The 26,885-nt window shown below is 44.9% G+C and overlaps 1 protein-coding gene across 3 annotated transcripts in view; it reads left to right on the top strand.

Moving 5' to 3' along the window:
- The window catches only part of LOC101079109 (copine-9), a 107,998-nt gene that overhangs the window by 55,793 nt on the left and 25,320 nt on the right, over positions 1-26,885 (top strand). For all 3 annotated transcript variants that reach the window (XR_003885839.1, XM_029825997.1, XM_029825998.1), the window contains exon 16: positions 19,231-19,358. Coding sequence is in view for 2 of the 3 variants with exons in the window: in XM_029825997.1 (XP_029681857.1) it covers positions 19,231-19,358 (128 nt within the window). In the remaining variant the exon portion in view is untranslated. The remainder of the gene's footprint in view (positions 1-19,230; positions 19,359-26,885) is intronic.

The raw sequence follows: 26,885 nt of genomic DNA, 5'->3' as shown, positions 1-26,885 counted from the left end.
GAGACCCGAGGAAGGTCCCCGCAGAACTCATGGAACAGGCCGTCATCCCTGCGATACTCACTCTCATACAGGGAGGAAAAGAACTCCACCGCCCGCTGCCTTATCTGGCCCGGCTCCACGAGTTCCTGCCCTGTGCTCGAAAGCAGTGAATGGATTATTAGGTTCTGTCCACGCTTTTTCTCCAGCCCAAAGAAGAAACTAGAGGGAGCATCCATCTCAGTGAGGTCTTGAATCCGGGACCTGACCAGTGCACCCTGTACCTGACTGTCCAGCAGGCTGGCCAAGGCCATTTTTTTGGATTGGAGGGTTTCAATACACCCTCGATCTCCTGTGGAGCTGCCAATCGCCTCTAGCTCCACTATCTCCATCTCCAGGTCTTTGATCGACCTGTGTGTGTCCTGCGTGGCATTGAGAGTATACTGCTGGCACAGGAGCTGCATCTCTACTTTTCCACGGTCCCACCACTGTCTTAGGCACGTAAAATCGGACTTTCTCTCTCGAAACCCCAACCAGAAGTGCCGTAAAACATCCCTAAAACTGTTGTCTTGCGCTAAGCTGGAATTAAAATGCCAATATGCACTCTTGGGTAAAATGTTCTTCACGGCGACTTCGCCTAAAACCAACGAGTGATCTGTAAAGCCGACAGGCATGATTCTACAGCTCCTAAAAACACTAAAATGATGTTTAAAACAATAAAATCGGTCAAGTCTGGCCGAGGAGATCCTACCCTCACTCATGCGGGACCAAGTGTATTGCCTGTTGTCTGCGTGCATCCTCCTCCACACATCCACCAGGCCATGAGAATAGGCCAGCTGTCTCAGACAATGTTGCGAGGCTGGATGAGGCTCTGCATGGTTGCGGTCTAAAAAAGACTCAGTGCAATTAAAATCTCCACCCAGGAATAAAAAATCATCCCCACAACCATTTAAAACAGTGCCAACTTTTTCTAAAAAGCTCTTCCTCTCTGTACCGTTGGTGGGAGCATAAATATTAATAAAAACCAAGGAGTGGTTTTGGAGGCGCGCTTTCACCATCAAACACCGTCCCCTCACCACATGCTCCACCTCCAGGGACGATGGAGTGAAGCCCCTTGAAAAAAGGAGGCCCACTCCACCACTGAGGGTGGAGTGGGAAGGACAGGTGCTGCTGAGCCACAACACCACCGTTGTGGCTCAGCAGCACCTGTCCTTCCCACTCCTTCTCCCAGTCCGCTTCTATGCCGCAGTCGCTGTGGGTCTCCTGGAGGAACAGGACATCAATGCGTTTTCTTTTTGCTGTGTCGAACACTAGTGCCCGTTTTTTTGCGTCCCTGGCTCCGTTGACATTCAACGTTCCCATTTTGAATATGTTCATGCCAAGGGGAAAGATAAAAATCACAGACAGTGAAAAATAAGTACAAGAAACCATGGCAAAATATTTTTCAATTTAGCTGTTTTCTTGCTTTGCCCATGTGCTTCCTGAGCCTATATATTTCGGGGTCGGTGAGGCCTGACGTTGCCTTATTCCTAATTAAAAAGCTCGCTGACCGGATAAAGCAGAGCCGGTCAGGAAAATATGTTCCCAGATCAAGGCCTTTCATGCCCTTGGTCTGGGTGAGGAACTTTTTAAACAAGCCTGGGGGGTACAGGTCAAAATCCTGCCCGTCTGGCGTTGTGCCGGACAGTTCGCTGCCGTCCGACATCGACTCGCAGTCGCTGGTGTCTGTGTCTGCTACTGTCTCCTCCAGCCTTCCTGTCTTGCCCCCCTTGTCCTTCATGGCGCTTTTCCGCTTGTTCCGCTTCCTTGCGGGAACAAGCCACCACTCGGGTGCGCCACTCGTGCCCTCACCTGCACTCACTGCTTCCTCACCACGCTCACCTGTGCTCAGTCCTCCCTCACCCCGCTCACCTGTGCTCACTCCTCCCTCACCCCGCTCACCTGTGCTCACTGCTCCCTCACCTTGCTCCCCTGTGCTCATTGCTCCCTCACCCCGCTCACCTGTGCTAACTTCTCCTTCACCCCGTTCACCTGTGCTAACTTCTCCTTCACCCCGTTCACCTGTGCTAACTTCTCCTTCACCCCGTTCACCAGCCACTATCCCTGGCCCATCGAGTCCACCCATCACCTGACCCACTGTACCCTGCTCACCCGTCTGGATCCTGTCTCCAGTCTCTCCTGTCTCACCCAGTTCAACTGTTTCACCCATCACCTCACCTTTTCCCCCCAGTTCATTTGAATCACACACCACCTCACTCATCACACCACTCAGGTCACACACCTCCCCAGTTAAATCCACCTTCCCCCCTGATTCACCACTCTCACCATTCATTTCTACCACCATCTCCACAATCTCGCTCTCTCCACTCACCTCACTCTCACGCACACACTCGTCCCGCTTCTCCTCCATCTGCGACTCTGCTGTCGCTCCGTCCGGGGCAGCGGAGCTTCCCTCCGCGCTGAGCCACCGACGCCTCGCCGCCGGAACGGGCCGCGGGGCCGGAGGCGCCACGGGCGCGGTAGCGGCGGGCTCCGCCGCCTGCGCGTCCGAGGTCACGCGGCTCGGACAAGCCCTGGCGAGATGACCCTCCTCATTACAGTTAAAGCACTTGAGGGCGGAGGAAGTTGCAAAAAGGGTATAATCAAAATTGTCTACCTGTGAAAACATGACCATAGAAAAACAAAAATGAAATGAGGGAGGCTTTACATCATTACCAAAATCCTGCAATACTGGCACACTGACTTTGCCAATTTTATTGATCTTTTATTTGCTTAGTTCTTTCTGCTTAGTTCTTTCTGCTTGTCCCACTTTTTTTCCTTGATTTAGCATTTCTTGATATAACATTTATGCCCGCTTTAAAAATAGATAGTTTGAGTTTTCTGAAGCATGTTGCTCCTGTGGCTCATAAGTGACGTCAGAGTATGGAGACTGGAACCATAGAAAAAAAAAAAGATAAAAAAGATTTTTTTAAAAGTACCTACCTGCCCTGGTGAAAAAGCCTCCAACCATCTTGAGTCAAGTCGTGCTGAATTGTTCCTAGTGGAAAAGCATGACAGCAGTTAGCAATTTATGTATCCCACTCAAGGCGCCCGCACAGCATGCTCTAAAAATAAAAATAGCAAAAATATAATTTCTTTTAAACGTTGCATTAATTTTTGAAACAAATGCTTACATTAATGCAGATTTTTAAAATGATTATCTATAATGTTATATAAGACAAAAATTCAATATTATTATTTGTGGGAAGGCTGTTGCAGTGTCAAAGCAGCACAACATGGAGAGACACTAGCGGCAGAACATGGAGAGACACGGATCATAAATAGGATCCACTCCAAAGCAGAACAACACAGAATGTGCAAGGTACTATTGGATGAGCTATAATGACCTTTTATTACACACAGAAATCCAATGGCTCAGTGGGGGATGTATTCTGCAGCGTTTTTTTACACTTCTGGGTGAAATCAAAGAATTCATGCAGTCAAAGGGGGAAGACGCATTGCTGCTTGAGGACAAGGAGTGGATACTCGACCTCGTATTTTTAATGACAGTGTTAAATGACAATGCTTCTGCATCTGCAGCTTTGGGTGAAGCTGTAAAAAAGTACTCCCAAGTCATAAACAGACTAGGATAGGAATCTGAGGACAGGTTTTGTGACTTTGAGCAACTGGAGCCATGAGTGTCATTTGTTACAAATCCCTTCATGCATGTGGACATGACATCCACTGCTCAGCAGCTAAGTGGTTTGTTTAACTTGGATGCTGGTCAGGTAGAGATAGAAATCTTAATACTGCAAAATGACCTCCACCTCAAAGCTCAGTCTGCAACAATTTGGTGCCCTGTGGATAAGGAAAAGTACAGTTACGTATGCACAGCAGCTATGAAAATTGCCCGCTTTTTGGTTCAACCTATCTCTGTGAATCAGCCTTTTCCCACATTAACTTTATCAAGAACAAACACAGAACCTGCCTTACCGATGCACACTTACAAGGCTCACTGAGAATTGCAGTATCAAATTATAATACACTGGTGAGCAGAATGCAGTGCCAGGCCTGCCACCAGTAAATGAGTTGACAAATCACAGAGACTATTTTCATTGATACAAACATTAATACCGGTAAGCACCACATGTTCAGTTTTCATTCATTAAATGTTCAAATAACTGAATAACTTGTTCTGATAAGAAGACTGGTGATTTCCTTTGCTTAAGAAATGTTAGAAGTGATATTTTGCACTACAAATACACCAGGTGTCCCTACTGACTTTCAAATGTTTGAGCAGATAAACAAATAAATCACACACGTGAAATCACACAGGGCATAACCAGGTACTCGTAATGTCCTGTGGGAGTGTTGAATGCCGTTTTTCCCACTCATCCCCCTCACGAATACGGACTGGGTGGTAGGCGTTGCATAGGTACAGCTTCATGAAGATTATGGCCCCCTCCAGGAGTTCAAAGGCCGAAGAAATGAGGGGAAGAGGGTACCTGTTCTTTATAGTGATCGCATTCAGTCCACGGTAATTGATGCAGGGTCAAAGGGTCTTATCATTTTTCTCCATGAAGAAGAAACCCTCTCCTGCTGGTGATAAGGGCTGGATGATGCCTGCCATCAGTAAGTCATCGATATAGTCCTCCATGGCCTTCCTTTTGGGAGCCGACAGAATACAAACAGCCCTATGGAGGAGAGGTGCCGGGCTGAAGGCCTATGGCACAGTTATAAGTGTGGTGTGGCAGTACAGATGTAGCTTTTGACTTACTGAACACCTCAGGGAAGTCCTGATATTTGGTAGGCACAGCTGTTAGGTCCCAAGAGACCCCGGAGTCGAGAGATGATCAGGGAACCGTAGCATGGCGCACATAAACCTGATGGCAAGAAGTGACCCACCCCAGGATCGCTCCCGTGACCCAGTCAACCTGCGGATGGTGTCTCCACAACCACAGGTAACCCAGGATCAGGGGTAGACAGGGAGAATGCAGAATATGAAACTGGATGGTCTCGTGGTGATTCCCGAACAACAACCAATGGATGGGCTCCATCAGATGGGTGACTGTCCCCAGCAAATGGCCATCCAGGGCACTGGCAGAGAGAGCCTTGGACAGAGGAATCCGCTTGATTCCCAGTTGCTGGGCTAAATCCTAATCGAAAAGGTTTACGTCGGCACCAGAGTCAATGAACGTGGCCAAGGTGTGAGAGCCACTGGACAGAAGAAGCTTGGCATGACAGAGAGGGCGTTGTGGAGGAAGAACTGCACGGGAATGACTCACTAGTACTTCCCCCTCTTCTGGTGAGTCTGCCCCTTTTGCTGGGCACCTGGAGACAAAGTGACCTGCTTCACCACAGTAGAGGCAGAGGTTCCTTTGGCGACGTCGAGCACGCTCCTCTGGGCTTAGTCACGTACGTCCAACCTGGGTGGGCTCTGGCTCCCCCATCTGGCCGCTGGAGGTTGCCCCCTCAATGGCAGAGGGTGAGTCCATTCGAATAGAAGGCAACAGGAGATTTGTGACATGCCCTTTCTCCCGATGATGAGCCTGAATCCGTCGTCAATCCGGGACACCAATTTCACCAGTTCGTCTAAAGAAGAAGGGAGATCGTACGACTCTAGTGCATCCTTTAACTAGTCCGCTAAACCTCTCAGGAAGGCATCGTACCGGGCCGGCTCATTCCAATCACTCAGCACTGCCTTTGTGCAGAAGTCTATGGCATAGTCCTGAGCGGTCTTGTTCCCCTGGCTAATGCTTAGTAAGCCTCCCGTGGCATTGGGTCCCATACGTGGCTCGCCAAAAACCTTGCAGAGCTCTGTAGCGAAGGTGCGAAACGATGTGCAGGTGGAAGACTGCTGCTCCTACTCGTCGGTTCTCCACTGGCATGCTCGGCCCATCAGGTGATTCACCGCAAAGGCCACTTTTGTCCCCTCCGAGGCGAAGGTCCGGGGCTGCAGAGCGTAGATGATGGAGCTTGCTCCGGTGTAACGCTTTCTGTGACTGTAGCTCCTTAAGTCCTTAAGCTGGAGGACAACAAAGAGTTGATAGAGGGAAATCCAGTCTTGTGCTTCGGGCTAAAGGGCAGTGGCAGCATTCCCTCCTGTTACACAAAAGTGAGGATTGAGAACAGCTGGAACCTGCTGGGAGCCAGAGTGGAGGTTGTTCCATATTTGAAAACAAGCTATATATTTATATCGATGCTTATATGTATTTATTTATTGGATAGCATGTTGCAAACATATATATTTTCTTTAAATGTATGGAAAATATCTCTCCTACATCACTGTCCTTCCACCATCTTTGTCTATTTAAGACAGGCTTTTTCATAGTTCTCCTCTCTCCTGTCAAGAGCATCTTTTGGCCTCAAATGCTTTGTGAATACTTTTAGTTGTACTCAGAGAAAATTCTGAGAAAAACCATTAACATTGGAGAAATGTTAAGATTTTGTTTAGAATGGTGTCACTGAGAGTGACTTTAGTCTCCGGGTTCTTTGTGTCTGAATGAGTGAGAGCTAAAGAGGAACCTGAGGTGCTGAACCTGATCCTGGATCCAGGTTTACTCCAATAGCTTGTTACCACAATTGTCTTCAGGAATCTTATTTCAGCTGCTCATGTCTATCACCTTCAAGTGTAACTCTGGATTTAAGGTGGAAGTCAGCATTTGAACTGAATAAAAAAATTGTTTTACGAGACATTCGCAGAGGAAGTGCAACTTCCTTTGCATTATTACAACTTCTATATTTGTTTGTGTACTAATGGTCCCACACAGTGCTCAAATATGATCACAACTGAACAGAAGATATAAAGAAAACACCAGAAACCTTGTGGGTTCCGCTGCTAAGTTGTCATGAATCATCTCTTTAGAGGAGAGTTCTCATCCATGGATCGTCCATCCATTTCCAGGAAACCTTTTAATTATTTCTCCTGACCTACATTTCTTAAATGTGATTTTTTTTTGAGGGCACCAAAGTCTCTTACTGTATTTTCATGACTATAAGGCGCACCTTAAACACTGAGATTTTCTCAAAAATCGACGGTGCGCCTTATAATATGGTGCGCCTTGTGTGTCGACTGAGTTCCAAAATCTGCTGTGTGCCTTTTGTAGGTGCACTACGGTAAACGCTCCACCCATCGATTAGCGGCACACGTACGCGTAAGGATCCCCTAAAATGGCGCCGGTCAAGTGACACGAATATGAGGCTTACTTTAAACTACAGGCCATTGAATATGCGGCTGAAAATGGCAATCGAGTAGCTGCAAGACATTTTAATATAAATGAGTCCATGGTCAGAAAGTGGAGAAAACAAGAAAGTGAACGAAAGCTCGGAAGAAATGGACATTGAGCACTTCCAAGGAGGTCCGTCTTGGTGTTTTCGCTTTATGAGGAGGCGGCATCCCTCCATACGCGCAAGGACAACTGTTGTGCAGCGGCTGCTCGTGGATTACCAGGAGGGTGGACATCTTCCGCGATAAGATGGCCACGCCCAGCCACATCTATGAGGCAGCGGCGGGCAAGTTATGCCACCATATGCGGGTGGATTGTAGACGCATGGGCTATGATACCGTCTTCATGTATTGTAAGAGCTTTCACAAAAGTTGGCATCAACACTGAAGCGGAACCGGTCAGTGAGTCTGATTCAGATGATGAAGAGGAATTCAGGATGTTGGACATTGAAATAGCGCAGCTGTTTAATTTAGATACAGAAGATGTAAACTTTGATGGTTTTGTGGTGGAAGAATGAATATTTTGTTCAATAAATGTGTCGAAACTCACCGTTTTACTTCTGTTGTCATTTTTTACTGTATGTTTTAGCATGCGCCTAATAATATGGTGCACCTTATGTATGTTGTAAATACAGGTATAGCACCTATAACTGAGACTGCACCTTTTATTACAGTGAGCCTTATGGTTGTGAAAATACAGTAATTAACTGCTAGCAGAGCGCTAAATGGATTGAAAGGCTGCTTCTGATGAAGTGTTGATGAATCTCCACTGATATTAGATGATCACATTGATCTGACTGTAAATGAAACAGCTTGTGCCCATCATCTGACATCAGTTTTAAACCACTTTTTTAAAACCATCCCAAACACAGTGCTAAAGGAAGCATCAGTTCTGTTATCTACTGTACATCCTTTCAGACCTTTTCTTCCAACCACCGCACATTGCTCTACTCCCCTTTACACAGCAATCCTTAAAGATGTTTTTTTTTTTAGAAAAAACAAAAAACCTACAAAGTCTATCTACACATTTTATTTTAAAAAAAAACAGAAACCTTTGGATAAACAGGATCCTCAACAGGTGATATGAATGAAACAGTCATTCTGATACACCTACCCACATAATCTAATTTTAGAAAAAAAAAAAATTTGCACTTATATAAGCAGTACCACATTAAGGAAGGACTGAGACACAGACTTCTGCCAGCCTATTCTGCAGTTTGACTGCATTAAGTGCAACTTTATTAATCACTGAACTGAAGACACATCAATGAAGAGAGGTCTTCAATCACACACATAACCTGGCTTATGGTGTGCAGGTGCAAACAATAATTAAAACAGTAATTAAATACATCAACAACCAGAACTCAATAAATAGAACACTAACATTGAAAGTTGCAAAAGATAACATTTACAATGAACAAAAACAGGGTTAACACCAACCTGAACCCACAGACACACTGCCACAAAGCATGCTGGGAAATTCCCACACTGACCCTCCCCAACACGCTACACAACCTTTGCTTTTCTTTTCAAACAGTGCCTGTGATGCGGCAGTAACACAGCAGCAATACGGCAATAACACAGCACTAACAGGGCTGGTTAAAAAAAACATATTGGTAAAAGTCACTCAGACGCGGCAGTAACATAGCAGCAACACAGTAGCACAGCACCAAGAGGGCTGGTTAAAAAAACATACCGGTAAAAGTCACAGAGAGCTGTCTTCATCTTCCTCCTGTGTACTGAAACCATGGAAGTCTTCCTCCTCAGTGTCGGATTGGAATAGCATCAGAAATTCTTCGCCACACACTCTCAGTCTCTCTTTTGTTGTCGCTATCAGTCTCACTGTCATCCTGAGGCAGATTCACTCCTGAGCTTGTGCTGTCCTCTCCGTCACGCAGCAGACCGGCTTTTCGAAACCCGTTGGTGATGGTGGATTTTTTCCACACTGCTCCACGCTGTCAGGATCCACTGGCAGACTTGTGCAAAAGTTGCTCTTCGCGTGCGGCCAGTTTTGGTAAACGATTTCTCGCCGCTGGTCATCCAAGCCTCCCATTCAACTCGGAGGGCCACTTTAAATGCACGATTTACACTAATGTCAAGTGGCTGCAAATACTTTGTTGTACCCCCAGGAATCAAAGCTGGAATGGAGTTTGTCCTCTTGATGGCTGCTTTCACAGAATCTGTAATATGGGCCCTCATGCTGTCCAAAACGAGTAACGCTTTTTTTGTATGAAAAAATCCTCCCGGTCGCTTGCCATAACACTCGGTCAACCATTCTTTCATTACGCTCTCTACCATCCACCCTTTCATGTTAACTTTCACGACAATGTCTTTCGGGAGTTTTTCTTTTGGCATAGTAATCCGCTTAAAAATTACCATTGGTGGAAGCTTTATTCCGGATGCAGTGCAGCCCAAAACGCAGGTGAAATGCGTCCTCTCATGGCCACTTGTTTTCAGTGTGACAGATGCTTCACCTTTCTTGTTGACGGTCCTGGTGAGGGGCAGGTCAAACCTCAGAGGTACCTCATCCATATTTATGACGTTGTGGAATTCTCTGCTCTCTTTGAACGAATTTCAGAATTTGCGACTTGTTCCTCATATTTGGGATGGAGTTGCTGACACAGAGTTGTCTGTGTCCTGATGGACAGACCTTTTCGTTTCATAAATCTCAGACACCACGACGGTCCTCCTTTGAAATCCTGAATTTTCTTTTCAGTGGCGATTGTTTTTGCTTTCAGTCTTATCTGCACAGTAGAAACACCTTGGCCATCTTCTCTTTGTGTGCTCACCCAGTCCTCAAGAATGTTTTCCAGTTCGGTCCACCTGCTTTTATTACCTCTGAAAGCTTTTTTCGTCTTTTTACATTGCTCCAGTTCTTCCCGCTGCCGTTTCCAGCGTCTCACCATCGATTCATTTATGTTAAGTTTACGTGCAGCAGCTCTGTTGCCATCTTTATCGGCCAGTTCGATTGCTTTTAACTTGAAAGCTGCGTCATAGGCATTTCTTCTTGTATTTTCCATAATGAGGGTCTGTTTATGCTAATTTTATTCATACACAAAGCACAAAGTTACATTAAACTTGCATCTTCCTCGACACATACTCCACCTGCCTCACTTACCTTTTCTGCTTGAGCGCCCCTAGCGGCCAATAGAAAAAAATACATAAATAAGCCGCACCGTAGAATAAGCCACAGTGTTTAAAGTGTAGGAAAAAAGTAGCGGCTTATAGTCCGGAAATTACGGTATTTAAAATTAGCACCAAAGTGAAATTTAAACATTGTAATCAAATGTTAACTCTAGAACACTCAATGTTAACAAGTCACAATGCTTAATTTAACATTTAGGTGCCAAATTGAATACCATATGTAACAGTAATGTAAAGCATGAAAATGTAACCATCAAAATAAAACTGGACTGAGGGAGGCTTTACATTAACAAAAACTTTCAATACTGGCATGTTGCCTTTCAGTTTTATTGATTTCTTTCATTGCTGCAGCATTCCTTCCATGTATGATCTCACTCCAAGCAATGAAATATGACATGACAAAAAGGTGCAACCAAACCTGATACTGTGGATGGAGAACCTTGAGCCCTTATTCCAAATCTTATCTAAAACTTAACACAAAAAATGAATCATGGGACTAATCCAGCCATGGGTGCTGACAAATCACCAAGCTGCAGGTGCCACCTGGGCAGTTGCAGAGAAACCAGAAAGAGGGAGCTGGCCATGTTCCTCTTATGCTAATCAGCAACATCTGAGAAGAGGAAAGACAACATGAGTACATGGCAATGAAAAAGCACCATACAAACGAGGAACCGCTTACTCCCAAGAAGGCATGGAAGATGAGGTACCAGACTGTACAAAAGATTTGCCGACTTCAGAACCAGACATGATTACTAGGAACAGGGGTCAACGCAGGATGAATCTGGAACAGAGCTGAGCAGGGACAAGTGATGCCGACAGAGCGAAAGAGCACAGGTGAGCCAATGTCTTCAAAGAATCATCAGGCCAATGCAAGTTAGAGATGATACCATTACTGGTTTCCCAATGAAATGGCGCCGAGTATAGGGAAGAGACCAGCCACTGTTCTGACTCCTGTCAGTGTTTGTGTTATGTTTAGCACCCCCCCCCCCCCCCACACTGGCATCTTAGGGCATTACACCTACCACAAGTTTGTTTTTGAGAAGCCACCTACAGTACGTGTCACATGCAGGCTGTGCTCCACCGCAGTGTTGTCTGAACCTTGGAGTAAATCCATCAGTAAATACAGCTGATCGTGAACTCATTTAAGTTAGGTTTAAGGCTGTTAAAGGCACATTTAAGTTAACAATTGGTTTATATGTTTTCTATTTGGTAAACAATGCTCGCGGGTTCATGCTAATGATAGTGGGCTACAGTAGCTAGTAGTACGGCAGATTTAACTGCTTGCTAAGCCCGATTCACGTTGTTTATGGCGTTATACAGGGAAGCCAGTCAGATATCTGAATTTTTTTCACAGTTAAGTCACTGTGCATGCACAAACAACGGTTTTAAGTGCAGCAAAGCAAACAAGCTAGTCAGCTTGTTATGGCAATTTTTTGCTTTTGATTTTTTTCTCTTAAACCTAAAGGATATAAAAATGAGTGTGGGAGCTGGACAAAGTAGAAAGAATAATAAGAAGAATCCAAGGTAGTTTTCTCTGTCAACTGGACTGGGTTTCTTCTCTTGAAGACGTTTCGCCTTCTATCCAGAAGGCTTCTTCAGTTCTGAAATCGCTGGGGAGAGAGCTTGAAAATATATAGCCCCTGTGGACCATTTGCATGCTAATGATCTGGGTGGTCACCTGAGAGTCGTTAGCAGGGTCGTTGGTCGGGTCGTTCACCTAGTTTCTGTTGAGAAACCTAGTTTCTAGTTTCTCCCAATTTAACATGGATAGCTTCCTATCCATGTTAAAGCGATTTCAGAACTGAAGAAGCCTTCTGGATAGAAGGCGAAACGTCTTCAAGAGAAGAAACCCAGTCCAGTTGACAGAGAAAACTACCTTGGATACAATGACCTGGATGACTGAGAATTTACACGGACAATAAGAAGAATCAATTTCGTACGGAATGGGAGGAGGACTTTTATTCATGATGACATTTTCAAAGTGCGTTTGCCTCATCCGCAAGTCTACCATTGCAATCAATCAATCAATCAATCAATCAATCAATCAATCAATCAATCAATCAATCAATCAATCTTTATTTATATAGCGTCTTATACAATCAAGATTGTTTCAAGGTGCTTTCCAGAATCCCAGGGCCTGACCCCAGACAAGCAACAGTGGCAAGGAAAAACTCCCCTTTAACAGGAAGAAACCTTGAGCAGGACCAGGCTCATGTAGGGGGACCCTCCTGCTGATGGCCGGCTGGGTAAAGAGAGAGGAGAAGGGGGAGGACAGGTAGAGGATAGAATAGGTAGGAGAGGAGAGGGGTAGAGGAGAGGAGAAGTAGAGTGGAGGGGAGGTAGAGGAGAGGAGAAGGAGGAGGGGAAAGAGGAGAGGAAAGAAGAGGAGAGGAAGAGGAAAAGGAGAAGGAGAAGGAGGGGGAGAGGAGAGGAGAGGAGAGGAGAGGAGAGGAGAGGAGAGGAGAGGAGAGGAGAGGAGAGGAGAGGAGAGGAGAGGAGAGGAGAGGGAGAGGGAGAGGGAGAGGAGAGGCACAGAGCACAGAAACACACACAAAAAATATGATGCACAATCACTTCAGCGGGGCCGGAGGTCATTATGCAGCTCTGAGGGCGGCGATACCTGTAAATAAATAGAGGGGGGGGGGGGGAGAAGCAGAAAAACTACACAAGAATCAGCATAACTAGTCTGCTTGATGAGGAGAGGAAAGGAGAGGAAACCATGACCCAGTGGAGTGACAGAGGCCTGTCAGGTGATCATGTTTCCGGACCCCGGCAGCCTTGGCCTATAACAGCATAACTAAGATGTGACCTAGCGATTAGACGACCCCTAGGTATGATAATTTGTCTGTCTATGATAGAAACTGGAACTACTGAATTAGTAACAATAAGCTTTTTCAAAGAGGTAGGTTTTGAGTCTGATCTTAAAAGTAGCGATGGAGTCAGCCTCCCGTACCTGGACAGGGAGATGGTTCCATAGCAGGGGGGCCTGGTAGCTAAATGCTCGGCCCCCCATTCTACTCCTGGAAACTCTGGGAACCACAAGTAGACCAGCATTCTGAGAGCGGAGCGGTCTATTGGGCTGGTAAGGTATCACTAGCTCCTCCAGGTAGGATGGAGCTAGGCCTCTGAGGACCTTGTAGGTCAAAAGAAGGGTTTTAAAAATTATTCTAAATTTAACGGGCAGCCAATGAAGAGACGCCAGTACAGGAGTGATGTGATCTCTTTTGTCAATACCTGTCAGAACTCTGGCTGCGGCATTTTGGATCAACTGGAGGCTTCTTAAAGAGTTGTTTGGACACCCTGATAATAATAATACTGTATGAGGAGGGAACACCATGGACATGGGCAAACTGGTATCTATCAGATAAGTATGATCTAAACCAGTCTAGTGCTGTCCCTTTAATCCCAATCACATGTTCCAGTCTCTGTAACAGGATGCTGTGATCAACTGTATCAAAAGCAGCACTGAGGTCCAGCAGAACCAGCATAGAGACCAGTCCATGATCGGAAGCTATGAGAAGATCATTAGTGACTTTAAGAAGTGCTGTTTCTGTGCTGTGGTGAGCTCTAAAGCCTGACTGAAACATCTCAAACAGGCTGTTCCTCTGCAGGTGCTCCAGTAACTGAGTCACCACCACCTTCTCTAGAACTTTAGAGATAAAAGGAAGGTTGGATATTGGCCTATAATTTGCTAAGACATCGGGATCCAGTGATGGTTTTTTAAGCAACGGCTTAATCACTGCCACCTTGTAGGACCGGGGTACATAACCTGACACTAAAGAACCATTGATCTGGTCCAGGATAGAACTGCCTATCAATGGTAAAACATCCTTCAACAGGTGTGTTGGGATGGGATCTAAAAGACACGTGGTGGTCTTGGATTTCTGAATTAGCGATGACGCCTCAGAAAAATATATAGGGCTGAAGGAGCTTAAGGGCTCGTTGGAGACCCTGTATGTTCCCACAGTCGGCACATCTGGTGATGGTCCAGTTGTTGGGATGGCCTGGTTAGCTTTCTCTCTGATAGCTAGAACTTTATCAGTGAAGAAGCTCATGAAGTCTTCACCACTAAGGGAAGAAGGGATACGTGGATCTAAAACACTGTGACTCTTAGTTAATTTGGCCACAGTGCTGAAAAGAAACCTGGGGTTGTTCTTATTTTCCTCAATCAAAGAAGAAAAATAAGCTGTTCTAGCCTTGCGAAGGGCCTTTTTGTAAACTACTAGACAGTCTTTCCAGGCTACATGGTAGCTGTCTATTTTACAAGAATGCCACTTCCTTTCCAGTCTTCGCACTTTCTGCTTGAGGGTCCTGATATGTGAATTATACCAGGGGGCACACCTCCTCTGATTTACTATTTTCTTTTTCAGGGGGGCAACAGAATCAAGCGTGATTCTCAGTGAGGTTGCTGCACCTTCAGCAATAGAGTCAACCTCAGCAGGGCTAAGATTATAATGATTGATCCCTGGGGAAACACACGGTGGTCCTGGGATCAGCACAGGGATCACTTCCTTAAACTTAGCTACAGCATTATCTGAAAGACATCTGCTATAGTAAGACTGAGCTCTGAGCATAGAAGAATCCTTAATCATAAATGTAAAAGTGATCAAAGAATGGTCTGACAGGACTGGGTTTTGAGGGAACACTGACACATGTTCTACCTCAACACCATAAGTCAGAACTAGATCTAGGGTGTGGTTAAAGCTGTGAGTTGGTTGGTTTATCTGCTGGAGGAAACCAACTGACTCAAGTAATGAAATGAAGCCATTTCTAAAGCTGTCATTTATAACGTCCATATGGATATTAAAGTCTCCAATGATAATGACTTTTTCCGTTCTAAGGACCAAGTCAGATAAGAAATCAGAGAACTCAGACAGGAACTCTGAATGTGGCCCAGCAGGGGGCCGATATACAACTACAAACAGAAGTGGCTTTTCTGTCCTCCAGTTCAGATGGGTGATGCCAAGAGTCAGGCTTTCAAATGAACTGAAGCTATGTTTTGGTCTGGGATTAATTAATAACTTGGAGTGATAGATTGCTGCCACTACCCCTCCTCGACCAGTAACACGTGGAATAAGATAATTAAGATGGGTAGGAGGAGTAGATTCATTTAAGATCACATACTCCTCCTCCTGAAGCCAGGTCTCAGTAAGACAAAATAAATCAATGTGATGATCCGCTATCAGGTCGTGCACTAACAGGGATTTACACAAAAGAGATCTAATATTTAACAGTCCACACTTAATTGTGATATTAGTTTCTGCAACTTGTGCTTCAGGATTAATTTTAATAAGATTTTGGTGATTGACCGCTCCCCCACTCTGTGCTTGGTGAACTTTTAACCGTGGAACAGAGACTACCTCTATAGTGTTAAATATGTTATTGTTGGTGGGTGAGGGTTCTAAGGAAGCAGCAGAGAGGTGTGTAAGACTACAACTCTGCATCCTGGTCTGGACCCTGGATTGTCAGGTCACTTTGGGTCTAATAAAATTAGCCAGATTACTAGAAATGAGAGAAGCACCATCTCGCGTGGGATGGACACCGTCTCTCCTAATCAGACCAGGTTTTCCCCAAAAGGTGCTCCAATTGTCTATAAAGGCCACCTGGTTATCGGGGCACCACCGTGACAGCCAGCGACGAAGCGATGACATGCGGCTAAACATCTCATTGCTGGCCAGATTGGGGAGGGGATCAGAGAATGCTACGGAGTCCGACATCGTTTTTGCGTAGTTACACACCGACTTCAAGTTAATTTTAGTGACCTCCGACTGACGAAGCCGGGTGTCGTTGCCTCCGACGTGAATAATAACTTTACCAAATTTACGATTACGTCTCGCCAGCAGCCATAAATTTGCTTCTATGTCGCCCGTTCTGGCCCCCGGAATGCACCTAACTATGGTCGCTGGAGTCGGCTTCACGTGGCGCAAAACAGAGTCGCCAATTACCAGGGTCGGTTTCTCAGCGGGTGTGTCACCGAGTGGGGAAAAGCGGTTAGCCACGGGAAGCGGGTGGTGGGGCACCGTGGGCCTTTGTTTTGGGCTACGCTTCCTACGAACCGTCACCCAGCCGCCCTGGCTAGCCGGCTGCTCGGCTGCTGCCGGGGGACCGCTAGCTGTAGCTACGCTAGGCGGCTCCGCAGCAGCTAGCTTACCCTGGCTACATGACGCAACTCCAGCTAACTCCAAACTGCAGAACCGCGTCTCAAGCTCGCTAAGTCTTGCCTCCATAGCCATAAATAAACTACACTTTCTGCACCTATTCCCTTCACTAAGGGAGGCAGAGGAGTAACTAAACATTTTGCACTCTGAACAGACAAAGACACCGGGTGAAACAGACGGTGAGGCCATGCTAACGCTAGTGATCGGCGAAGCCCTGTATTTGTTTAATATGGGTTGTTTCTCACTGTTGATATCGGGTGACTAGAATGTCTCAAGTGTTCAAAATTTTAAGTAAAGTGAATACAACACACCAAGTGTTCAATATTAAGTGAATACAACACACCAAGTGTTCAATATTACGTGAATACGGCACCCCGTGCGCAATGCAACCAACAAACGATAGAGGAGGCAGGAAGTGACGCAATACTCACGCAACCAAGTTGCAATAACAAAGAAGGGAAATGTGGAGCAGCATTTACATATTAATGGATCCCATACATTTTATGTTAATCAGCCTTTCCCCCATGAAGGTAAAGTATTAAGTCCAAATACTGCTCCACTATGACTTGATGAACATTTGGAAGGTGCTTGAGGCTGGTCAACAGCTATTGTCCAGACTATGCATCCCTGGTTGATTCGATTCAGTACAAGTCATCAGAGTTAACTTGGGTAATGGCAAAAAATGCACATAGTTAATTATATTGCATTGTGCAACATATGTGGTCATGCAATGTACATCAACATAAATTGTAAGAATCCTCAATATATTTCTAAATAATGGGTTGATCATTTTGACTTGGTTATTTCATAAGTAGCTCGCATGCTGAAAAACTGTGAGCACTCCTGATCTAGCCTGTAAGGATGTACACTTGAGTAGCTTAAAGAAAGGCTCTCTGTTAGGCTGAAACTGCCTCTTATTCTTCTCTAACCAAGAAATACCACCCGGAGAGAAACAGTCTGAGATGTTGTCATTGTGTAGATCATCACAGCACAGAAACAGCAGTTTTTAAGGTTCCTGGTGATCTTCTTGGAGATTCAGTCAATGGACTGGTTTTTACCCTGGTTCTACTTGATCTCAGTGCTGCCTTCGATATATGAGAGCATAATTATACATACATACATGAGAGCATCCAGGGCAGAGCAGACAGGAAGCTGAAAAAGAGACCGTGGTGAGTGATGGAATTAGACAGGAAGTGCAGGACATGAATGATAAAGAAAACCAAGCAAACAAATAGACGAGTATGACACAGTTTAAACCAGCTATGCTCACATTTGGACTTTGGTGTCTCGTCAGGATTTGTTCCTGGAATTTGAAACTGAATAACTGACATGTTTTTCATGAGGATAAGTGTCTTTTTGGCATATTAATAAGGTCTCTTTTCCAGTTGACCTATTGTCTCACATAATAATCAACTGGAGTCAGGCGAGTCAGAAGATGGATATTCATGCAGCTTTGTTCAATTTGTACATAATGCAATAATAATCCTTTTTCAATCCATAATCCTTTTACTTCATGTGCAAATAATGTCTGTATGAGGAATCTTCTAGTAACTTTTGACCTAGGTGATTATTAAATGATTGAGCCAACATGATGCTGAAGTTAGTCCAATTGTTCCTTCCAGGCTGGACTATTGTAATTCATCATTATCAGGATGTCCAAACAATTCTTTGAGAGGCCCTCAGCTGATCCAAGGCTGCCAGGGTACAGAAACATGATCACCTGAGAGGTTTCTGTCACCCTACTCGTTTATGGCTGCCTCTTCTCTCGACCAACTGTGCCCTGACCTCTGACCCCCTGACACACTCAACTCCAATACTAACAACTTGTTGTAACCAATGTATTTGCATGATCTATGCCTATTCTCTCTTCTACCTGTCCTCCCCCTTCTCCTCTGTTTCTGCCCAGCCGGCCATCAGCAGGAGGGTCCCCCACATGATCCTGGTCCTGCTCAAGGTTTCTTCCTGTTAAAGCGGAGTTTTTCCTGTCACTGTTGCTTGTTGGGGGTCAGGCCCTGGGATTCTTTAAAGCGCCTAGAGACAATTTTGATTGTAACAGATGCTGATAACTAAAGATCTATTGAATTGAATAAGATCTATGCTCTCCCTCTTGGTCATGACCTGCTTTCTTGAATGTTTTAGTTCTGGGTCATTCAATGTCTAGGTTTAGACATTGTGTACTATGTGCACAGGTGTTTAACTTCAATTAAGGTGTAAACATGCCAGAGCAAATCGATTTCCAAACTCAGTAACTGGGTATTTAGTTGGATGCAGAACACTAATTTACATTGGACTATCATTTTCCACGCACTTCAGTTTTCCATATACGGTCTGATTGAAGTAATAATTTATTTTTTGAAGTATCATATAAACATAAATCAAATCAAATCAAATCAAATCAATCTTTATTTATATAGCGTCTTTTACAATCAAAATTGTTTCAAGGCACTTTCCAGAATCCCAGGGCCTAACCCCAGACAAGCAACAGTGGCAAGGAAAAACTCCCCTTTAACAGGAAGAAACCTTGAGCAGGACCAGGCTCATGTAGGGGGACCCTCCTGCACACACATAGTGTGTTGCCTGTTTTTTTTTTTGGGGGGGGGGGGTCAGACTCTGGGTTTCTTTAAAATGCCTACCCACAATTGTGATTGTAACAGAGGCTATATAAATGTAGTTTTATCAAATTCATTTGATTGTTTAAATTTGTAATTTTTGGCATTTTATTTTATTCTATTTTTCTGTTTGTTGTAGAACTCAAATCCAGAAAATCCAAACTGCATGGGCATTGATGGTGTGTTGGAGGCTTATTTCCAGAGCCTGAGGATGGTTCAGCTGTACGGCCCAACTAACTTTGCTCCAGTCATCAGTCAGGTGGCACGGTGAGCAGCATACTCGAACCCCATATGTAGAGTTTTCCACTGTGCCCTGACATATGGTGCTCAGAAATGGGTTCTTATTTGCCACACTTAAAAGGTTTCAGATCATCACACAAATGTCAATATCAGACGAGGACTCAAGGACTCAATACAAAATGCAGTTTCTAAATGAAAAATCCAAACCGACGTGACACCCTACATGTGAAAGAATACCTGGTTGTGCCCCCCTCAGGGGCAACAACTGCAGTCAAGTGTTTGTGATAAAAAATTTGTCTTTCCGATGACTGTGGAGGAATTTTTACATCAGCCACATCGGAGGGTTCACAAGGTCACACAAGCAGCTTAGTTGGATTTTAGTCTGATTCAGAGATCCAAAATTCTCAGTTGGTGTTTTCAAGATATCTGATTGTGCCCAAGTGGTTTTGAGCTGGGGGTTACAAACTGACTTGTTCTCCTCCAGAAGTTTGTGGTACACAGCAGAATTCATGTTACCATGAGTCACAACAGGTCAACAAGGTCTTAAAGTAGTCCCAGACTATCACACACCATCATGTCTGACTGTTGGAACAATGACTTGGAACATAAGGGCAGAACCCAACATTAAAGACAATTCAATTGCCAGGGCATGAAGTCAATTGCCAGGGCATGAAGTCTGACAACCTAACTATCCCTTGACCCAGTCTTTTATAGAAACACATATGTAAATTATTGATGGTAATTCAGCCCAATCCAGTCCTTCTTCTTGGATGACCTTGTCTTCTTCTTCCAGTCCCATTGGATGCTGACACAGTCCTTGTTCTCTTGTGTTTCCCAAATGGCCAGGCCAAAGTTCACCTTCTTCCCGCAGATGAGCTTATCAAGACCACTCTGCTGTCCAGTTTTACGATGGGTGTTTAACACCTTCAGCCTGACTGGCTCCTGAGATTACAACTGTCTAAACAACAATCCTGTCAAGGAAGGGTCACTGATCTTTATTACACTTGCTAATGATTCTACCATTCCTAACTTCTAAAGTACTTCTAACAGAAAACAGAAACATATGGTAGAACACATAATAACAAGATAAACACAAATTCTCTTCAAAGCCAAGCTGGCAAAAGATGTAATTCAGGTTTGAAAGCTTACTGGTCCTGGTGTTGCTTGTTGGAGGACAACTGGTCACTACTTTAAGGTCCTTTGAGGTAGTTTGTTAGCAACTCGGTGCTAGCTAACTGGATGGCTTCTGTTGCTAAAAGCATGAGCCAGCATAGCTTGTGTTTGGTGGCAAATTAAACTTGCTTTGTAGTTTCTTGGTAATTCCTCTGCAGGCTTGTGGGTTGCTTCTGGGAGGAAGGGCAATGTAGCTGCTTTTGTTAGCAGGCAGTCTGAGCTCAGCAGCTGAGAGTTCTGGGGAGTGATGGAGTAGAGTGGAGGTAGGAGAGTGGAGGTAAGAGACAATAGATAAGGTAGTACAGAAGAATTATAACAAGAAACAGAAGAATTATAACAAGAAACTATCCAGTTATTTTAAGATAAGAAATGTGGAAGATATTTTTTTTTAATGGAATTTATTGAAAATACACTGATTCAAACCAATAATATTACCATCAACAAGCATCTATTATAAATATGAGCTTACTTTGCTTGAATTTGTTAAAATGACTATGGGAATGTAGTCCACTAAATTGGTGATGAGGATCTGTTGTAATTTACTATAACATAAACTACACCGTGAAATGGAGGCGCATCTTAGTATGAGTATACGTGCACGTGTTCATGTGGGTACTAGTAGTAAGAATGATGAAGTATGAATGTAAATGAGAGAGATTAGTCCCAGTTAGACTAAATGCAATCAATAAATGCAAAAAAAACACAAAACTTTACATGCAGGACTCGGAAATCTGGCATATCGGTTTGCTTGGTAAAAGACTACAATAACTCGTCTATGCCCAGACATAAAACCTTTTCTTTCATACCGCTTTGAGCGACAAATTCATTACTGGCGCACCTGACGCATTCAGTGGTACCGCTGTGACAGCAAGTGAACAGTGAGCTGGTCCTCTTTGGACAGTGTTGAGTATGGCAGTCGCCTGGTAGAGAGAGAGCTCAACAGCTATTTCTCTCACTGATAAAAAGGTGGAGGTCTTTTGCCAGGTAACTTTGGAAGGAGTTTTGTAAAGTTTGACTTCCTCGGGCCCAACAGTATCTGGTAAGGTACACCCAAAAAAAGGGAAGGTGTAATCAAGCCGACTTTGTCCAGCATGTGACGTCAATGTTTTAGCGGGAGCATGGATTCCACTATTAGGTCCAAACGACCTGAAACATGAGTAAAACAAATGAGGCAAAGACAAAAGTTTTGAATTTTACTTGCAGCAAGGAGAACGGGGAGATGTGCTCGGTTACATATCTCCAACACGTTCTGACACACAACTTCCGCCATCCTTCTTTTATTGAAATTAGGAGGTCCCTAGTTACACAGAATTCAAATGTGCCTAAAGGGAGGGGGGAAACACAAGATAACTTCCCCACAGCAGCTGCATTTCTGTCGCCCTTGACCAGAGAAGTTCGAGTTGACATATCAAGCATCATGAACATTAAGCATTAGCAAATAATAAGAAACATTAAGTAATGAGAAACAATATAACAAGAATAAAGAATATAACACGGTAAAAGCGAATAAGAGATAACTTTAATATAATGGATCTAACAACCGCTCTGGAAAAAACAATTGGAAGAAGAGATGAAGGTTCCGGTGCACTCTGGTTTTACTTTTGGGTGACCTTAAAGTTGTGCCACCGGTGTCTGCAGAACCCCTGGAGACTCATCCAATGATGCTTCAGAGTTTGGATTTGGTCAAGCCTGGTGCTCAGGTTACAGGATTCTCAGGAGTATGGCTAACTGGACTGGTTTGAGAGCAAAACTGAGCGTGTTGCATCTAAGCAGGCTGAGCTAATTGTGGCAGATTATTTCATTGATTTTGGACTGTAGCCAGCATGAGTAGATGGAAATCGTACGCTACTTGACACTTTTCTTCACGGGCTAGCTGACTACATCAAGGATGAACTGGTTTCTTATGAGGTGCCATGGATGCTAGATGGTGTCATAGAACTAGCAATAAGAATTGATCTCCGCATTTAGGCTTGTCAATGAGAGGAGCCAGGACACACTTCCTCGCTGGCCAGACAGTTGGAAGGGTAGTAGTTATCTTCATTCTGCCTCTCCTTCAAGTCAACAGATGAGAGATTTCGAACCCATGCGGTTGGGTCGCACCTCTCTAACCCCTTAGGAATGGGATGAACGACCCTCCAAATTGTGTTTGTACTGTGGGAAGGTAGGGCATTTTGTGGTATGCGCTCAGCAAAAACCCTGGATCATCTATGACTGGGGAGATACAGGTGAGTCCAGCAGCACTTTCTGTCCAGCTGAAGAGGCCCTTGCTACAGGCCCAATTTCTGATTCCGGGTGGTCTCCACACACCGGCTACCTTGAATGGCTTCGGTGCTCATGCTTGCAGCATTGGGAAGAAGGTGGGTCACCAACTTGGTATTGGAAGAGTTCCTCTGCCACTTCCTGTCCCAGCCCAAGCACTGGATGAACACAGTCTCACCAGACTTCCAGTAGCCATGCTTCTCACCAGCAATCATTGTGAGACTGTGCAGTTTCACATCCTGGCTCAACCCCGCTTGCTTATATCATGCGGTTTCCTTGTTTTGCCATCATATCCTGACTTGGGAACTGGAACCATCTGTGAATGGGGTGCTTCCTGCCAACTCACCTGTCCTCATCTGTACTCTTTAAGGCATAATTGAGGGAAATAGAGACTTACATTAATGACTCTCTGGCTGCTGGGCTCATCCACCTTCTCCAACAGGGGCAGGATTCTTTAATTTAAATTGGATTAAACAACCACCACCATAAAATGTCACTATCCTTTGCCCCCCATGTCCACCACCATTGAACTTCTCCAGGGGGCCAAGGTCTTCACCAAGCTCGATGTCGGTCCACATTTGGGAGAATGGAAGATGCCGTTCAACACCCTTGTTGGTCACTATGAGTCATGCCCTTCAGACACACCAATGCCCTAGCCATCTTTCAGGCCCTGATATTCTGCGGGATATGCACAACAGGCTCATGTTTGTCTATTTGGATAACATTCTCTTTATTTTAAAGTCTCCTGAAGAGCATGTTCACCATGTTCAGTCAATAATGCAACACCTCCTGGAGAATTCACTGTTTGTCAACCCAGAAGAATGTGAGTTCTAACCTACCTCCTTCTATTTCCTGGGCTACATGGTTACAGAGGTAAGTCTTCAGATGGATCCCACCAAAGACTCCGCTGTTACCGCCTTGGCTGTCCCTGGTTCCAGGAAGCCGCTGCAACATTTCTTGGGTTTTGTTACATTCTATCTACCATTTATTCTGAGCTACAATTCTATGGCTGCCCCACTTACAGCCCTCAATAGCATCAACTTGTGGTTCCATTGGTCTCTTTGAGACAGAGAAGGCCTTCCAGATGCTGAAGTCCAGTTCACCACAACCACTATTCTTCTGGCATCCAACTCAAAGTTACAGACTAAAGTGGAGGTTGATGCCTTGGACGTGGGAGTTGGGCTTTCCTGTCCCTGCATAAACCAGATGCTTCTCCCTTGTGTCTTTTCTCTCAGCAGCTGTCCCCAGCTGAGAAAAATGATGACATTAGAAACAGGGAACTGGCAGCAGGAAAGTATGTTATTGACTGAAGGCCACTGAAAAACCATTCCTGGTTTCAGCAGACCATAAGAACCAGAAATATATCAGCACCGTCAGGAAGTTGAGTTCTCGTCAGGTCCATTGGGCCATATTTTGGATCCAGCGGATGATGATGCTGTTGGGCAAGCTTTGGGGGTTCAGGGTGCACTTGTCAGGCAGCATGACAAACCTCTGTCTGATATATGGCTATCCCCTCCTGTGCAGTCTCCTGCCACTTCAGTGTTGTCCAGAGCTTGAACCAATGCCTACCCTGTCTGCCAGTTTCAGTAGAGGAGCTCAGACTAGGGTCACCAAGGGGATGTCTCCTTTCATGGCCTCATTTGGATATCAGCCACCTCTGTTCGAGTGCCAGGAGGAGGTGGCAGTGCCCTTTGTAGAGACAAATCTGCGTCACTGAAAGACAGTGTGGTGTTGGGTCTGTTCTGCCAACCTACATGCTGCCTCACAGTCCCAGAAGCAGGCCAACCGTCACTGTGTCCTCCCATCGGAATACAGCTGGCAGCTGGTTTGCAATTGACAGTCTCCTGTTACCTTCTGTTCACCAGCAGCTGATTGTTTCACGATCTGCGCTTCATGCCCCTCACTTTTTTGCCACGCAGTTCATAGTTTTTCTTTGTTGAATTAAAGTCTCAAACACCATTAGCTGTTGTTTGTCTGCTTAAAGGTATGAAGTGCATGCATAACACCAGTTCTGCAACAAGATTTTCTTCATTTCAGTGATTTTATGGATACCAGCCTCCTTGGTTTTCAGCACTTGACCAAGAATTCTCCTGCCCCTTGGCACTTCCTTTTACCCACCATTGACAGAGTACATGGGCCCAAGCTTGAACCACCATTCTGATTTCTGTGGATAGCTACACCACCTCATCTAACCACCACTGGACCACCATCCAAGTGTGACTGAAAGGGATATGGCCTGGGTTCCTGCTCACTACATCTTCGATGCTGGCCTTGTGGCAGATTTTTGTCACCAACACCCAGGCCAGCCAGTTGGGGAGAAATTGCATTCATGATAGTGAGGATGGTTCAGTGGAGGAGATGGACTTTAAAGGCTTTCCACTGCTATTTTTAGACTGTTTTTCTGGTGCCAAACTTGCCTGTTCCTAACCTGCCCGTCTCACCCCTGCCCTGGTAATCACCTTGTTTTCTACAGTTTCTGACCTTGTCTCTGCTTGTTCCTAGATTAATAAATATCTGTTGACACAGTTAACTACAATACTATAATTTAACTAGACAAGTACTAACAGTTTCTCTGATTACCTGAACTATTTATGTTTTTGGTAAAACCCTTATCAATATACACTGCTCAAAAAAATTAGAGAAACACTTCGAAAACACATCAGCCATAAACGGGGGGAGAAATGATCTTGAATATCTTTCCTGATAAAAAAGTAGGTGATGTATTAGTAACAAAATGATGCCACATAATTTGATAGAAATGAAAATGATCACCCTATAGAGGGGGGAAATCAAAGACACCCCAAAAATGAAAGTGAAAAAATGATGCAGCAGACTGGTCCATTTTGCCAAAATGTCATTGTAGCAACTAAAAATGATTCTCAATACTTTGTGTGGCCCCCACATGCTTGTACGCATGCCTGACAACATCGGGGCATGCTACTAGACGACGAATGGTGTCCTGGGGGATCTCCTCCCAGATCTGGACCAGGGCATCACTGAGCTCCTGGACAGTCTGAGGATCAACCTGGCGGCGCCGCATGGAACTAAACATAATGTCCCAGAGGTGTTCTATTGGGTTTAGGTCAGGTGAACATGGGGGCCAGTCAATGGTATCAATTCCTTCATCCTCCTGGAACTCCCTGCATACTATATGTAGTGTTAGAGTTGAAACAGAGCAACCCGGCAAAACCCTGCTTGAATCAACTCCCTTGCAAGGGAGAGCAAGCAGCAGTTCATTCTGGAACACCCTCCGTCGCTCTGCTGCTCCTCTGCAAACCTTCCTTTATTCACATCAGCTCATTATCCATGTGGAATTTTCACCTCCTCCCAAGATGATTTTAGGGTTTCAGATAAAAATCTCACAGTAAATCTGGTGCTCTGGACAAGTGTACTAAATTGACCAGATCGAATCACCACAACCAGGAAGAACAACTTCATTTCTTTTTTCATCTTCTCAGGTTCTGAAGGGGTTCAGCAGTTGCTGGACCTGTACAGGCCGTCAGCTGTTTACGGACAAACCGTCACTGCTCCCTCGTTTTCCCCTGGAAGTGTCCGTTGTTTCTTATGTTGTGAATCTTCTCCTGGTGGTTGCCGAGATGTGTTGATGAGGAAGGAATCTTCGCAGACACCGACTTGGTTATCAAAGATGTTTATTGGAGAGAACAGTCAGGTATCAATCGAACACTGCAGATTGTCCGAGGGAGGTTTCGCGGTCCCGATGGTGAAGAACTCCGAGGTGTCTTCATCGTCACCTCCTTCTTATACAGTCGAGTAAACACATTCTTTACTGATGACCTCACGCTGTACAATATGGCCAACCCAATGGTATAGCGTTCAGTTATTACCAAAAAAGGGAATACTTGAAGATGCTTCATGCTACACATCCTCATATGGAGAACAACCAGGGGCCCACAGGCTCCAGTGTCATCTTTTAGGAGCTCCTTTTACATAAAGGAGGAAGACACAGGACACACATGTGGAGCATGTCCTAATATGGTGCTTAGGCTGGCTGTTAAACACATTACGGCCTTACAGATGTAAAGCCTGCATAGAACGGGTCAGATACTACATATTTCCCCCCTTCGAGACTACATAGTCTCGAAAAATAAAGAATAACCAAGT

The sequence above is a fragment of the Takifugu rubripes genome, chromosome 19 (genome assembly GCF_901000725.2).
Source record: "Takifugu rubripes chromosome 19, fTakRub1.2, whole genome shotgun sequence".
In the NCBI taxonomy this organism is placed as follows: Eukaryota; Metazoa; Chordata; class Actinopteri; order Tetraodontiformes; family Tetraodontidae; genus Takifugu; species Takifugu rubripes.
This window is presented reverse-complemented; position numbering and strand designations above follow the sequence as displayed.